Source organism: Hibiscus syriacus, unplaced genomic scaffold, assembly GCF_006381635.1.
Source record: "Hibiscus syriacus cultivar Baekdansim isolate YM2019G1 unplaced genomic scaffold, ASM638163v2 tig00109999_pilon, whole genome shotgun sequence".
Lineage (NCBI taxonomy): Eukaryota > Viridiplantae > Streptophyta > Magnoliopsida > Malvales > Malvaceae > Hibiscus > Hibiscus syriacus.
In genome coordinates this window covers 107,427-124,588 of record NW_024062556.1, presented here as the reverse complement: position 1 = coordinate 124,588, position 17,162 = coordinate 107,427, and the positions used below count along the sequence as shown (strand labels likewise).

Here is a 17,162-nt window from a genome sequence, read left to right as displayed (position 1 = left end):
TGAATTTTGTTCTGATTCTGATCTGGATTCTGATCTGATATCTGACATGGATTCTGATCTGATACTTGACTTGGATTCTGATATGTTACTTGACCTGATTTCTGATATGATACTTGACCTGATTTATGTTTTGATTTTTGATATATCCGTTTACGGACGAAAATGTTTTAACTGGGGGTATTGTTGAAGGAAGAAGTTTCGCAGGTTCCTCGGCTTGTGCTCAGGGCCTTATATGATGTGTTGGGTTGGGTGTATGGTTCTGGGGAACCTACACATTATGATGTGTTGGGATGGGGGTATATATATATATATATATATATATTAAAAAAATCTGAAAAGATATGGTTTTTGGGAACACACTAGATAACCTATTCTGATCTCCTGAACTCAGTCATCCGAAATATTTGTCTGAACTGAAAGCTCATTGTCCGTTACCATCTGAAATATCAGTAGGATCTCTACTTAGCATAAAAATCTATAAATGTTTGGAAACAATAAGGAAATATATATTTATCTGTATATGCACGTTCATCAGCATCATCTGGTAGTTCTGTATTACTGAGCTTTCCAAAGCTCACTCTATTACTCACCTTTTCAGGTTAAAAGAATTGTACCAGTGTATCTATCGACTTCAGTAAGGGAGTTCGTCCGACGTTGTTGTAGAGTATGGTACATGTGATTAGGGGGCATGTAATTGTATTTTGATTTATATACGAGTTTGGAAATCTGTTTTATTTTTAAATAGTGAAAACTGATTTTATAGGTTACATGTTTCAATAAAAGTTTTAAATTTTTCGCTATAATTATAGTGGGTCGCTCCGGTGGCCCAAATGTGACTTCCCGGATCGGATCGGGCTACCCGCATCAGTCTGGGGGGTTACATACATACAATTGTTCGAATTTAGAATCTTTAATAAGAACAATACTTCTTTTAAGTTTTAACCACCGAGATTACTTGATGAGTTAAATTATTTTCTTGATTTGATTTGGGTATTATGGTTGCATGAATATACTTTTGATGACTATGATTTATAGGAAGTAATGAAAAATGTGAAACATAAATTCGATGGTCGTTCTCAAGTTGGTGGAATGGCAATTCAATGAGCAATTAAAGAATGAGAAATTTGAACGTTAAGATGTTGCTCTCCGCTTGTATCATCACTGAAATTTGTCTTGATTTATGTCAATATTTATTACTATTTGATTCCTTTGTTTCCATGCAAAGTTTATAAATTGTCCTTTGCATGGACCACCCAAAAATGCGTTTGATTATCTCTCAGCTGTTTAGGTAAACAAAAGTAGTTTAGACTGATGATGTCTCTATTTGATTATTGTGCACGAGTGGTCCGGCGTTTTTAGAGTAAATTACGTGACAACGACAACAAGTCTTGGGTCCACAAGGGTTCTCTTATTACATGGCTAGACAAAACTGGTGTTTTTAAGGGTGAGTTACGTGGAAAGGTTGAAACTCTACAAGGACATGGAAGATTAGTATTTTATAACCACGGTTTATATTCATAAATTTAAACTAAACATAAAATTGGGACATTCTGTACAATCATCGACACACGAAACTAGTCACTTAAAATTATATAAGGATCATACAAGGAAAATGTAAAAAAACTTGAATAAAATAAAGATGCGAATATATTTGACTGTATCGGTAAACGAACCATAATAAGGGATCAAAGTATTGAGAGACCACCGACAATCACAAATCAAAATAAAGTTTCGTGAGAAAACTATCTCCGAATGTAAATTGCATATTCAAATCCAATCCAAAGGTTCAAATCAGGACAAATCAATATGATAACAAATAAGCGACATCTTGATCAATTGAGGAGACATCAAATTTAACCTTGAGAAAATTAAGTGATAAGATCAACTAAATAACACATTAAAAGATCAAAATGTGCCAAATGACATATTAAAACATATCACAAAGGCATAGTTATTGAAAATTAAAATAGGAAAAACCAAATATGTGCTACAACCAATATCAATATTGACGTCGTAACCAGTCAACCAAAACAGAGAAAAAGGCAAGCAGTGAGGGTAAAACAAAACTAGGGCGGAAAAGTCATTTAGTATCTTGTTAAATTATATGTTATTTTTATTTTTGAAAGCTATAAATTTAAATCTAATCTATAATACATTGAATATATAAATTTAATTAAAAGAGTGAATTGTCTTATTGGGCCTGCCCCAAAGCCCAAAAGCAAACTCAAAGGTAACGCTATATTTGTTAGACTTGAGTTGGTCCTAGCCGTTGCAAATGCCGACCTGTCTTAGTAAAACGTACAGCATAGCCAATTTCATTTACATAAGGATAAAATACATCATAACTCACTAAATTATATTTTCTCTCCTATTTTACTCACTATACTTTTAATTTTTTTAATTTACTCACTAAACTTTTGAATTATTTTTATTTTAATCATTCTAAATTATTTTATTATTATTTTTGTATGACGCGGCATTTATTATTATTATTATTATTATTTAATATAAAGTAATTGAAAATATAAAATAAAAAAAGAAGGTGGTCAAACGTCACCGTCGGCCACTGTCGATAGCCGTAGATGGTGGCCTTTCAGTCCCAAATTTCATGGGTCAATTCGTCTCGACCCCTTAGTCCAAATCTGGTATTTTTTTCACCAGAAAATATCCCAAACCCCATGAATCTCAAGTGAAACATTTTGGTTTCCTCACTTTCGATCTCCACTCGTGGACTTCAGAGCAAGTTCTAGCAAAATGGAGGGCATATTCGGACTCAAGGTGTCGAAACGAAACGACCCACGAAATTTGCGATCGAACGACCACCATCTTATATTTTTATTTTATATTTTCAATTATTTTATATTAAATAAAAAATTCCATGTCAAATAGAAATAATAATAACATAATTTATAGTGATCAAAACATAATCAATTTAAAAATTTAATGAATAAATTAAAAAATCAAAAGTACAATAAATAAAATAGAGAAATATAATTGAGGAATGATGTTTACACTTACATAAAACAAGGACGATAAGGATTTACGTTTCAGGAAATGACCTCTGCCTTTCCTTCTACAGAAAACAGAGAGAGATGACGAAAATAATAAATAAATAAATGCAGTTTTGGATTTAGAAAAGTTCGTTCTGTTTATTTATAAATTGCATGTAATATTAGGTTAGGGTTTCAAGATTTTAAGGTCCTAACCCTTATTGTGTCGCTCTCACCCATCACTTGTTCTATTTATTCTCCTAACGTGTCATGCATGTCAAGTTTAATTATAGGAACTATTATCTAATTCTGATCTTTATGAATTTTGGATCTCTCATCCACCCACTTTAAATCCAGATTTTGGATTTCATTCTACCCGAAGTTTAGTTTTTTCCTACTACGCATCATAGGAAGAAGATGATCAAATTCCTTTACTTATTCTGTCAAGATTGAAATCAGAGCAAGTGAAATTCTGAATCAGTTGACATCTCCTTGAACGTGTCAACGCTTTATTTGCCGCTTCACTCCATATTTTATATACCGTCGTCTCATGAGAAGAATTCCTCGCTCTCTCTCACACATCTTCAAAGGTCAATTTATCTTCTTCAACGGTATTAACGACAACCCAATAATCAAAATGACGGTTTTGTCCTCATCGGATCCCAAAAACCGACGGCCTCCTCGAACCCCTCTCCTCCCTCAAAAGTCCGACGACGAATCTTTCGATGCCCACGGATCCGGCTTCGATGGGGCCTCTAATTTAGGAGCCGTCTTCAACCTCTCCACTACCATCGTCGGAGCTGGAATCATGGGGCTCCCTGCCACCGTCAATCAACTCGGCTTGATCCCCGGTCTCCTCACTATCATATGCGTCTCTATGTTAACCGAATCATCAATCGATATGATCATCAGGTTTAGCCGAGCCTCCAAGTCCGCCACCTATTCTGGAGTCGCCGCCGACGCTTTCGGTTCATCCGGCCGAAACATCCTTCAAGCCTGCATCGTCATCAACAACTTGGGCATGCTCGTTGTTTACATGATCATCATAGGTAACTTATGTAAAATCCTCAATTACGCCCCTAATTGGAAACTATCAGTATCCGTTTGATCGCAACTGAATTTGAAATTATTGGCAGGTGATGTCTTATCGGGGACTTGGGAGGATGGGTTCCACCACAGGGGATTAATTGAAGAATGGTTCGGCGAGCATTGGTGGACCACTAGATCAGCTTTACTCTTGCTCACCACACTTTTCGTCTTCGCTCCTCTCATTTCATTCAAGCGCGTTAGTAAGTTGAAACCCACTGACTTAACTCTGTCAAAATTCTAAAACATTAAGGTATTAACACTTTTGGGGTTTAAATTTTAGATTCATTGAGATACACATCAGCATTGTCGGTTGGTTTAGCAGTTGTGTTTGTGGCAATCACGGCGGGAGTTGTGATTGTTAAGTTGATGGAAGGCAAAATTGGAATGCCTCGACTAATGCCAAAACTGGTTAACCAGGCATCGTTTTGGAAGCTTTTCACCTCGGTTCCGGTTGTAGTTACTGCATATATATGCCACCATAATAGTAAGTCATGGTAGATAGATTGTTTTTGTACTGTTTCTTACCTTCAGTGCCATCCGTTTACTATCATATTTTGCTTTTGTTTAATTGTTTGTTCAAGTTTATTCGATCCGATCTGCTAAACTTGATTTACTTCCCACCTGGTTTGTTGGTTGAGTGCATTAAGGGTAAGATATGTGTAATATGTAGATACATACAACTCGGCAAAGACCAAGTTCGGCCTTTTATGGTTCAGCATTACATCGAACATAAACCATTGATTTATTAAGACTGTTCACATGATGTATTGTTATCGAAATTGTTCGCTGTCAAGACGAAGAGAGATTCTATGTGTTTATATTAGTCCTTTTATTACTACAATCTTTGCATTCCGTTTCTAGCAGTTTTATTGTTACTGTGTACTGATTGAACATTTCCCCTTTCGAATAAATTCACCTTGCAGTACTCCCAATAGAGAATGAACTTAAAGACCCTACACAGATGAAGTCAATAGTTAGGAAGTCCCTCGCATTATGCTCTTCTGTCTACATTGCTACCAGCTTTTTCGGAGTAGTCCTCTTTGGGGATCATACTATGGACGACGTGCTTGCCAATTTTGATGGCGATCTCGGAATTCCATATAGCTCATTGCTTGATGATCTGGTCAGAATGAGCTATGGCCTTCACCTGATGCTTGTCTTCCCGATTGTGTTTTTCTCTCTTCGTATCAACGTAGATGGCCTTTTATTTCCATATGCCATTCCTATTGCTTTTGATGACAGGAGGTTCATGTCAGTAACAGTAGCTCTTATGGGATTTATACTTATGGGAGCCAGCTGTGTTCCTAGTATCTGGGATGCCTTCCAGTTCACTGGTGCAACTGCTGCTGTTTGCGTTGGCTTCATCTTTCCGGCTGCAATCACCCTTAGGTAAGCAGTAGTTATATATGCAGCTTCCCTCCAATTTAGTGTCAAAATCTGTTTATGTGCAACATTATGTTGGATATGATGTTGGAAATGGCAATAACATTAGTCCCTAAATTAGATAGTTGGACAATGGGTATGATATATGAGAGAGCAGAAAAGAAACTGGAACCTGTTTTTGCGACCGATTAATACGAATCTTATCAACTGAAAACCTTGTTTGCTTGTTCTGATATGGAACCGTGCAGGGACACCCATGGAATTGCAACAAAGAATGATAGACTAATATCATGGATGATGATCATTCTTGCTGTGTCAACTAGCACAGTGGCTGTGACTAGTGACATTTATAGCCTCTTTTTTAGTGTTGATGAAGGAATTACATCATAATAAGATGATTTCATAGATGGATCTATACTTGTCTGGTTTTTGTGGTGCATTGAGATAGTCGGAAACTCGATCCGACAAAGGGAAATGATCCGGGTTTCTTTCATTTGGATCATTCTCAAAGCTGACTCGATGAATGGGGGGGGGGGGGGGGGTTTCGGGTATCTCAATGGATATTATGAGCTATAAGCTTTGGAAAAATAAGGGAATGTATGGAAGAATGTGAATTATATAGTTTGTTAATTCTTTTTATTCGTTGAGGTAATAACACTTGAATAATGCAATATTGATGTCATTGTGTTGGGTTGTTTTGGTTATTGTGATTGATGAAAATTTTGATACCATTGAGATACAAGAAACTAGTCAGTCATAAAAATCATATAAAAAGTATTTTTAAAATATTTTTATAAAAAGGAATCTTTACTCTCTAAAGATCGATCAATGTAATTGTATACATATTCTTACCATTTCATTTTTGATTATTTTTTATAAAAATATTTTATTTACTCGTCCCATTTCTTTATATATATATATATTCTAAATGATACGAAATTAAACACTACTAACAGTATTGTTCTTTTGGTAATTTCTGCTGAAGAGTTGGCTTAACAAATACCAATATCACTTGACAATCATGTTTGGCTACTAAGAAAATAGCAGACCAAATGGAAAAGTGGTATACAAGGAAATTTCCCAGTCCATCAAAGATCCTACACAACACCACAATTAACAAAACCAAATCTGGCTTTCTTTGGTCCTGAATATACAATACATATCATTCCCTTGTCTAAAAAATTAGGAAAATAAGTTAGAAACCCTAAACCATCTATGCACCTCTCAATAGTACTTTGTTTTTCCTTTTTGTCCACTCAACTTGGTTAGCAGGAACTAAGCATTTTTATTCCAACTTCAAAGCCCAGATTTTAACCCACCTGAAAATGGTACCAGCTCCAGGTTAACACATACCAAAGCCATTATATAAAATTTAACTCCCATACTTCAATGAATATAATACCATTTGGTCCAAACTATCCATGCCTGAACTCAAGTCGAAACCCCATTTGAATAAGATTTTGAAGCTCGTTGTCTAGTACAGTCTGTAAACGAAAATGTGTTCCAATCATATGTTTTGACGAGAAAAGGAAAAAAAGATTTTGATCCTTTTTATAAATACCTGAGGCAAGGGAGGGAATTCCGGATTTGTACTCAGGATGCCTGGAACTGTTCCCGGGAAGATACCGGAGGAGAAAGGGCATGACGAGTTTATCGCAGGACCAATTCCGAGAACTGCAGCACTTCCGCCTCGCGAATAAAGAATCTATTACCGGAGAAAGTAAGGATTCATAACCATCAACTCATAGTATCATTTTTCTATAATGGAAGATTAACTTACATCTTTGGATAGAAATCTCTCCAAATCTATGTTTAACTCGAGGTTGACAGTGGCCAGTTTCATCGACAAGAACTGCGAAGAAGAAATGTGTAAGTCACTGAAATATAGCACATCCGGGTCTAAGCAACATTGTCAAAATCACTGATTCATCGATACTACTTCACCAAATTCGTTCATACATGTAAAAATAAATCGCATAAATTCACGTCCTAAATTCGTTCATACATGTAAAAATAAATCGCATAAATTCACGTCCTAAACATTTGGTATAATACTGCAACACAGCATTCACAAAGGAGGTTCTCGTATTAGCTACCGGCCTAAACCCAAGGATTTATGATCCATTTAAACTTTTTACCGAGGAACGACAGTTAATCTTGATTGAAAGTTTTAATATAGCTCCTTAGTTGTATCAGTGTAAACCAAAGTACTATACCCCAATAAAATAGTTACAGTCATGGATGTTTCATACCTCAACCTGCCGTTGCAGCAACTGGACATAGTTGATAATCTCATCAAGCATTACAGCTTTCCCAGTAATCTAAAACAATGAAACCGCGTCAAATAATCAAGATCCGTTTCATTTTGAAAACAAGTCTATTATGAAGCCATGATCCTATAGAGTTAGTACCTTATTGCATCCTGGAACAAGTTCTTGAAGCAATCTCATTCTCTCACTTATTTTTCCCTTCTCACCTGCAATTATGAAGACTACCGGATTCAATATGAAGTTAAGGACGCAAAACATTGTTCTTTCGATATGAAAACGGCAATTTACCCTTTCTGCCAGGCTGTGATTGTTAGTAGCCTGGCCCCTTCTAGCTCTTACATGGATGTAATTCTCTTTAGCTTTTTCCCCAATTTGAGAACCGTCTTTAGCTTGTTTTGTAACTTGCTTGCCAAGAGAATTTGCACCCGTATCTTGTTCGGTTTTCTGTTTCATCGCATGCTGTCGCTTTGGAACATCACAGCTCTCTCTCGAAGGATCCTTTTGTGGCTCCCCATCAGCATTCTAACACAAATAACAAAGCCAATTTAACAAGTCAGTTGTGTCATTATTATCATCATGCTGGAAAGTTTTGATACTACTGTGATTGAATCAATAATATACGTGGCTTGATTCAGGCACTCGTTTTCGACACTTTCCATTGGAGGCTGCACCTACAACTCCATCTGAAATTTGGCGATCCTCACGAGATTGCGTACTATTTGTCGAAGCCCTTTCAACGCCACCCTCATGATTCAGAGTATAACTTGGGCAACCCCGGATGTTGGCGACTTGGTCACTTTGTGGCAGACTCATCGAACCAACCATTTCCGAAAAATTTCCACTACCAAATCCTGGGAGCTTTGGCACCAGCTCAACAAAGCTCGGGTTCGATTGATACTGGGAAAAATGGGAAGTCCCACAAATTCCCTGATTCTCCATCAGATGAGGGTAATGAAAATTGGCAAATTCACCATGAGAAACCATTGAAGAACCTACAAGGCTTTCACTCTGACTCAATGAAACAATGGGATCCCAACCAGAGCCAAGGAAAGGATCCGATGAATTCAAAGGCTTGTTATACATGGATATTGAAATACTCTTTGGCATTCCATCAACTTTGTCACACAAAGGGTTCATCTCTGAAGATGAACAATTCATAATGTTGTGGTGTTTAGATCCCACATCATCATTACCACCACTAGCCATGCTTAGATTCCAAACAAAAAAAAAACACCCAAATTCCAAGAACTCAACCTATCTACCACTCAACAGCTAAGCTAGAGCAGTGCTAAGCACATAAAACAAAGAGGGAAAGTTGATTTAACCAAAACTAGTTCTTGGCAGCTTTATAGAACTGAGAGGATGTTAAAGTAAAAGAAACCTCTCATTGAAGCCTCATAGAGACCAAGTAAAAAGGAGAAACCCAATGCATCAGCTGCAGAATCTTACAGAGACCAACTATTTACTTCTTCCAAAAAGCCCCAAGGATCAAATCTACTCTGCTGCAAGGCAAAAAAAAAGAGTGATTTTTTTTATAAAAAAAAGACCTTAATCTCCAAACAGTATTGAGTCTCAAAATTTGCAGGATTTTAACCTTTGATCTTTTCCTTAGTTTGTTTCAACCAACCCAGATCCTAGGTTGACTGCTACAAACAATAAATTCACATGTTAAAGACTAGTCAATGGACTAAAAATGACTGCTTTGCTAAGATCATATCCAGGTAAAACAACTAAAGTATTCCTAAACGAGAAAACAAGATAAACCCAGATATGCCAATTTGATAATATCAGAAATGAACCAACTTTCCCAAAACTAACAAAGACCCAAGAGAGTTTTCTCAAAATCAACGCAAGTTAATGGTGCAGAGATGATGAAAGGCTTAAGTTTTTGATTCAATGGCTGCTTTAGTGAGAGGAAGAAATGTTTAAACCTGGAGAATTTGAGATACCATCCTCTAAAACTTAATTATGCAATAACCGAAATGGGGCAGAGTCTCATTCGTAGTGCCCCTAAGTTGGGTATTTTGACAGTTACCTCTGAAAGCATCAAGCTTGAATTCCATCAAGGAAACCAAATTCACCAACTTGGCATTTGCATCAAATTCCATCCCTTTTTTTAATCTTCTCAGAAATGCAAAAGACAGCATATAAGGCTAGAGAGATAAAGCACACAAGAGACTGTGTTTGATGTTTATGTAAGAGAGATTAAAAGATTGAAACTTTGGTTGTTTTTTTAAAAGACAGACTAACTACTGTCAACTGCTCTTTGTTCCTATTACAGAACCTATGATCCTTCCCTCCCCCTCCTTTTGCTAATCTTTTGATTTATTTATAAATTTAGTTATAAACTTTTTTTTACCCTTTTTAATATTTTACATAGTTTATCTTATATGCCGTGGAGACAATTTTACCGAAATATTACCCTAATAGGTAATAGTTATTTGTTAGATATTATTTTTTTAATTTTATATCTAACATTTTTGACAAGACCGAATGAACATCTTTTTTTTTTAATCTTCTCAAATGCAAAAGACATCCTATAAGGCTACAGAGATAAAGCACACAGATACTGTGTATGATGTTTTACGTAAGAGAAAGATTAAAAGATTGAAACTTTGGTGTTTTTTTTTAAAAGACAGACTAATATTAGGGGTGTGCAAATCTGGGTACCCGATTTTGGGTACCAAAAACCGGATACCCGAACATCGGGTAGTGATTTATCGGATCCGTGTCCCGACCCGGATGTTTCAGGTACCCGATTTTCGGGTACCGATTTTGCGGGTACCTATATGTCGGGTACCGAATACCCAGATTTTTCTTCTTCAAATTATTAAATAAAAAAAACACAGAAAAATACATGCAAATAATTTAAATCAGCAAAGCTCTATCTCATACCATTATAACACAAACTGGATATATTTTTTTGATAGCTCAACGCATCTAAGAAGATTATAAATAATGGTCAGAAAAAGAATGTGCTAGTTGGCTACAATTTTAATCAAGAATGTATTTTTCTTCCAGTAGCTTTACATCTTCTTCCACTGAAGCAACTCCTAAAAATTTTAATCAAGAACGTAACAGTATCAATAGCAATGGATAATGAACAATGCCAAAGTATGTGAAAACTCCATTAGATGGCTATTTTAACATCCCCTAAAACAATGCTCACTATTTAACTTCAACTCTTTACTAATAAACAACAAAAGGAATGCCACAAGTTAATATCATGTACCTTACATGTACCCAAAAAGAGAACCAGTGTACCAGAATAAACCAGTGTAACAGAAAAGCAATGTACATAAACTGAAGGATAACATAATCAAATGCCTTAAACATTGATAACTATGGAGAAGCATCTTGTTGTAACACCTGAAGTCCAACATCGAAACATAAAATTTAATAGTTCAAAATACAAAATCTAATAATCCATAATATAAATAAAACATAAAAGTTCATAGCTAACTAGATGAGTAGATGCTAGATCCAATCAACTTGATACTTGATACTTGAATCATGAATTGAATTCATGATCATTAATACACTTCTTCATTTGTCATTCTCCTTTCCTACAATCAATTCTTTCATTAGATATAAATAAACCATAAGTTTAAAACTTTAATCAATGAAAATATAACTAAAATTTAATAGCTTACAAAGTTTGGGACTTATGGCCTATGGGAATTGTTCTTCATACGTGACATCCAGAACTTCACTTGTTTCATCAATGATAATTGTTGGTTGCTCCAAAGTATTAACTGGAGTCTCAACCACATTAATCTTTTCGGATTCCTTAGACGACTTAATTGATGAAGATAACATCTCTATATCATCAATATTTTCTCCTGTCATCGACATTATCTGAAGAAAAAAAGTCGGGCATTTGTCAACAAACTAAAAGTCAAAGAAAACATGTAAGCGCATTTAGATATATTGATTGGCTATGAAATTAAGCACATGTTTATCTTAGTAAACTAAAGTCCTTTAGTAAATCAATTACTAACATTTAACCTAAACACATACACTGCCCACTACCCACTGGGCATAAATTATTTGATGGACTCACAATTTACTCACTCCAGTTTGGGTCTATAAGACTTTGAAAAATTGCAAATAATTACTATAAATTCGTAACTCACTTATATAAAAATCTCAATATAATATTCATGATCATTAAAAGCTTAGAAGTGCCCACTGGGTATAAATTATTTGCAATTTATCAAAGTTGTATCAAAGTGTAATAACCCAAAACCCTTATTTTGCAAGAGTCTGTTCGAATTTTTGAGTATTTAATTACTTTTAAATTTTAATTTCTTTTATTGTTGTTTATAAGTTGCTTTTATGTTGGGTCAGTGCAGAGGTTGCTTTAATTCTAACGTCGAGCTCCTCACCCAGACTCAAGAACGCAATCCAACCGGTTACCGCTGATCCTCAGATTTCTCAGTTTGCTTCTATGTACGGTAACCCAAATCTCTTTCTACTTTTAATTATTATTGTTGGTTTATTTTAATCCAAATTCTGACAAACTACACAAAAACTGAATAATTAATATGATGGATTGTTGTTTTTGGTAGATTGAAAAGAAAATCTATGAAAAAGATGGAAAGATATACATTTTTAATTTTATTTTACTGTATTTACCCAACAGATTATGGGAATTCAGTTCAACTTCACATGCCAAGCATTGATTAGATTATAACAAATCAATTATTGAAACCCCATTTGCTTTAATGATTAACCCACTTAAAGGGTATAACTAAAATTGGATAACAAAAGGAAATGCAGCCGGCCAAAGGAGACTTTGAGGAAGAAGGCGTAAATGTATTTCTCTAACAAAAAACTTCGAATTGCTGTAATAAACTAATAACACTGTTGAGTGAATTGTTACCTGGCTGAGTGGCTGGATCTGGCCGGAGCGTGGAAGGCTTCCACGGAGGTTGAGGTTGGAGCTTGGCGATTAACCTGCAGCGTGGCTGTTTTGAGTCTGGAGCGTGGCTGCCTGTTAGGGATTTAGATGGTTTGAGCGAAGGTTTGGAGCGTGTGCAACCAACTAAATCATTTAGTTAATATATTAAAAATACTTAACCGGGTACCCGGAAAAATCAATTTTTGTGACCCGGACCCGACCCGAAAATGTCGGGCCGGGTACCCGACCCGGCCGGGTATTTTTTTTATAAAATTACCCTATTTTTTTTATCCGGGTCGACGGGTCGGGTCAACCGGATCAGGTAATTTTGCACACCCCTAACTAATATTGTCCAACTGCTCTTTGTTCCTAAATTATTACATAACCTAAGATCCTTTCCTCCCCTCCTTTTGTTAATCTTTTGATTTATTTATAGAATTATATAAACTTTTTGACCCTTTTTAATGTTTTACATAGCTTATCTCATACATGAGATTTTATCGAAATATCATCCTAATAGGTAATAATTACCTGTTAGACATTATTTCTCATAATTTTAACAATCCAGCAATTTTTTTTGACAAGCGTCATTCGCGTCTTTGCGGGGTTTTATCCGAACTGACGTCACGTCAAGACATGCGCAGATGGTGACCCATCCCTTTCTAGGATTTTTGACACGCGTCAGTAAGGTGCGAATCACCATCCGCGCCTTTCCTTTAGTACCCTAACCGTTAACGCCTACCACATTTATGGGAAATATGGCTAACCCCCCCTCTTCCTTTAAAAACAACATCCAAACCACTCTCAAAACCCAAATTCTCTCATTATTTCGAGTATCATTTTTTCTATTAAGAAGGTAAAATATTTTTATTGTATTACAATAAATCAATAATTTATTATTTTATTAAATTTTATTATATTAACTTTTTATTAATTTTTACAGTTATAAATGGAATGTGGTGTGCTATGTTTAGATAAACATCATATCTCGAGGCATTTTGATGATACGGTAACAATTTTAAATTCTATTTTAATTTTAATTATTGTTAATATTTTATTTATTTAATTTATTTAGTATTAGTTTATATTTTATTTTCTATAATATTTATTAAATTAGGAGAGAGACCGCATATTATATCCTTCATTCGTAATCTTAAGTTAGAGATATCTACATGTGTGTGGCCGTATTTAGTCAAGGTTGGATTCAGTTACGTAGAAAAATATGAAGGGCACCGTAACCTTGAATCCAACCTTATTTCTGTATTGGTTTAGCAGTGGAGACCAAAGACACACACATTCCATCTTTCATGTGGAGAGTGCACAATTACGCTGGAGGATATTTCCATGCATTTGGGGCTTCCGGTGTATGGGATGTAATTTCTGGGTGGCGCATGGTGACTGGCATTTCTTGTGCGAGAGTATCTTGAAGGTGTCCCGCCTAATTTCACAGTGGTCAAATTCCGTTAAATTGGTTAGATAGAACTTTCAAGCATTTGAATGGCGAATCCTCCTGAGAACAGGTTAAAATATATGCACGGGTTTGTATACTACATCTCATAAGAGGGCTCTTGATGCCCGAAAATTTGTGCAACCAAGTTCATTGTATGTGGTTGCGTCACCTTGCAGATTTTCATCATGTTGGCACATTGGGGCTCCGTAGTTTTGGCATTTATGCATAGGAAAATGTATTGAGCTATTGACTATAAAAAAATGCTATCGCCAGATGTCTCATTCTGCTCCAGTCTTGGGCGTGGTATCGCATGCCCTTTTTATGTATGGTGGTGAAAAACACGTTGGTCTTCCCACTATTATTGAGATAATTACAATATTGATTTCATCTATTAATAATTATGTTTAGTATATAATAAAAATTATTTCATTGAATAGGTGGTCAAGTGCAAGAAAAGATCATCGGGATTTACCTGATGAATTGGAAGAAATTAGACTACTCATTGATCAGAAGGCTTGCACAGAGGTTTGTATTTAAATAATAAAATGTATTTTAATTATCGTTATATAATTAGAATATTGTTTTGATATATATATATATATATATATATATATATATATATTTAGTTTCAATAGGCTCCTTATTCTACTGAAGAGATGAGGATTTGCATCCCACATCACTTAAGAGGCCATTAGATGTCTAGATGGCAGTGGTCCCTTTGATATGTTATGCTATTGTCAAGTGGCATCCCAATGACCCTGTGCTCCGCCAATTTGGTTTTATACAATCTATTCCGGAAGCACCTAAGAATCTCGATGATTTGTATATCATCGACGGATGGGGAAAAAAAGAAGTCGACTGACTGCTGAAACACTATGAGTGGGTAATGATATGGGAGGATCGACATGGGCGCATTCTCCTTACAGAAACCATTTATGTGGGGAAAAAAGAAGTCGACTGACTGCTAAACACTATGAGTGGGTAATGATATGGGAGGATCGACGTGGGCGCATTCCCCTTACAGAAACCATTTATGGATCATTACTCGGTTGCGAATGTTTATTATGAGTGGTTCAACAAGAACGGGAAACCATTCATACTTTCCAAGAAAGCAGTTGAATACCTCCCCTGAAGCTTGAAGGCATCATGTCAAATGGGTACTGCACATATTGTTGCGTCGAGGGCATCTCTATATCCAGGTCAAAGAAATTGGCAGATTAATATCTTCCTCTTGATCTAGATGCGATATTGCCATACGAATTGTTTATGGAGTCACATCTGTACAAATCGTAAGAAGTTGCTGATGAATATCTCCCCATTGAACTTGATGGGATGACACCATGATGTGGATTTCCCATTAACGAGTTAAAATCATTACATATTACTCGAGTTAGGCTGTCAACTTGTTGAGTCAGTTAGCCCATAGTGGAAACATAATGACATACCACGAACAACATGCACTTCAACAAATTTTGCACACATCTCTGTATCGACGTCTGAATAATGATTTTGAGAATGAACCATCAGTAACATCGTTATCGTTAGATAATACGAACATTGTATAGGTTAACAAAATACTGCGGTTGAAAATCTATACTGAAGTGAGGACAATCTTCTAGTACTTCCAACATGAATCTTCCATGAAATTTTCTTTATCAGCTCCTCAAAATTATGTTTATCTTGAAGGATATTTTGACAGAATGATTAGATGTGAAGATGATGCCGGTTTCATCTTCCCGAATTTCTCCATCATGGTAAACAATAGCTGAAATACGAGTCATTCTGAGAGTTTAAAAGATTAAGAGTCTTATATCTACAAAAACAATAACTGAAATACACCCAATTAAATAAATAGTATATGAATTAAAATATAAACTAATACTTTTTTTAAAAAAATTTTACAATAATTTAAATAATATAATTTTATATTGTTACCGTATCGATAACAATATCTCGAGGTATGATCACACTTTTCAATTTTACAACTGCAAAAAATAATACAAAATAATTAGTACAATATTTTTTTCAAATAATCATATGTAAAATAGAAGGAATTGGTGAAGCAAAAATAGAAGGAATTGATGTGGTGATGTTTGCATAGAGGGGTGTTATTTATAGGGGATTGGAAGGTTTAAAGGCCGCGTTGTTCGGAAGGAACCAATAATGTAAGGCGCAAATGGTGACCGCGCCTTACTGACGCATGTCATAAACAACAGAAAGGCGCAAATGGTGATCCGCGCCTGTTTTGATGTGGCATCAGCTCAGATAAGGCGCAGATGACCATCTACGCCATTCATGATGTGGCGTCAGCTAGGATAAAACCCCGAGTCATTCGCACATTGTCAAAAAGAGTGTTAGATATGTAAAATTAAGAAAAATAGTGTCTAATAGGTAATTATTACCTGTCAGAGTGATATTTCGGTAAAATCACCGCCATCAGAGATGTTCTTCACGACCAAGCTAGCTTGTTTCCTTATTTGATCATTTTACTTTAATTCTTTTTATCGTGACACATTTTCCCAACTATTCTAAGACAATCTTCTCTTTGATGTTACTTGTTTCTCTTTCACCGCCAACTAACCTCCCTTAATTTCTTTTCAGTTTTTTTTTAAATTAAAAACAATAATTATTGAATAGGCAAAACTCTCGAGATAATGTTATCGAAAGAATTAGTTCACGAGATAATGCGTTGGCCGATTAATTGCTGAAATATGGTGAAATAGTGTTGGTCGTAGGTCGCCATGCCTTCCGGGCGATCTTGTACGTCGCCATGCCTTTCAGGCGAGCTGCGGAGAGAGAATGATCCTTTGCATGTGCCATACACGTCTCCAACACTCCCATACATAGGTCGCATGCCTTCCCGAACACTCCCATACATAGGTCGCCATGCCTTCCAGTCGACCTCCTACTCGCCATACACGCCCAACAACATGCTTGGTCGCCATGCACGCCCGGCGACCAAGCTTCTACTCCCTCGTGCCATAGTTGCTCCCTCGTGCCATAGCTTCGAGACTGTCCCCTCCGCTATCATAGCTGCATTGTTGCAGCGTAAAATCAGCTGTTGCATGCAGCAATTA

The 17,162-nt window shown here is 35.9% G+C and overlaps 2 protein-coding genes across 2 annotated transcripts; one reads left to right on the top strand and one right to left on the bottom strand.

Annotated features, from left to right (window-relative positions):
• The first annotated feature begins 3,564 nt into the window (after nt 1–3,564).
• LOC120212151 (amino acid transporter AVT6A-like) lies at nt 3,565–5,960 on the top strand. Its single transcript, XM_039210563.1, has 5 exons — nt 3,565–4,039; nt 4,127–4,279; nt 4,360–4,563; nt 5,003–5,468; nt 5,711–5,960. The coding sequence occupies exons 1-5, from the start codon at nt 3,628–3,630 to the stop codon at nt 5,850–5,852; spliced, it is 1,377 nt and encodes a 458-aa protein (XP_039066494.1). The 5' UTR covers nt 3,565–3,627; the 3' UTR covers nt 5,853–5,960.
• Nucleotides 5,961–6,539: 579 nt separating this feature from the next.
• LOC120212148 (transcription factor bHLH74-like) lies at nt 6,540–9,141 on the bottom strand. Its single transcript, XM_039210562.1, has 8 exons — nt 8,354–9,141; nt 8,011–8,254; nt 7,874–7,938; nt 7,715–7,783; nt 7,243–7,314; nt 7,024–7,167; nt 6,865–6,946; nt 6,540–6,781 (listed from the first exon to the last, which is right to left on the bottom strand). Exons 1-7 carry the CDS (start codon nt 8,936–8,938, stop codon nt 6,878–6,880), a joined length of 1,248 nt encoding a protein of 415 aa, XP_039066493.1. The 5' UTR covers nt 8,939–9,141; the 3' UTR covers nt 6,540–6,781; nt 6,865–6,877.
• Nucleotides 9,142–17,162: the final 8,021 nt, after the last annotated feature.

Excerpts from the sequence above, each read along its gene's own strand:
- LOC120212151 (XM_039210563.1), top strand. The coding sequence starts at position 3,628 with ATGACGGTTTTGTCCTCATCGGATCCCAAAAACCGACGGCCTCCTCGA. Across the intron at positions 4,564-5,002 it reads ATATATATGCCACCATAATA|TACTCCCAATAGAGAATGAA; the intron begins GTAAGTCATGGT and ends TTCACCTTGCAG. Across the intron at positions 5,469-5,710 it reads CCGGCTGCAATCACCCTTAG|GGACACCCATGGAATTGCAA; the intron begins GTAAGCAGTAGT and ends GGAACCGTGCAG.
- LOC120212148 (XM_039210562.1), bottom strand. The coding sequence starts at position 8,938 with ATGGCTAGTGGTGGTAATGATGATGTGGGATCTAAACACCACAACATT. Across the intron at positions 7,784-7,873 it reads TTGTTCCAGGATGCAATAAG|ATTACTGGGAAAGCTGTAAT; the intron begins GTACTAACTCTA and ends TCATTGTTTTAG. Across the intron at positions 6,947-7,023 it reads AATTCCCTCCCTTGCCTCAG|ACTGTACTAGACAACGAGCT; the intron begins GTATTTATAAAA and ends TTTCGTTTACAG.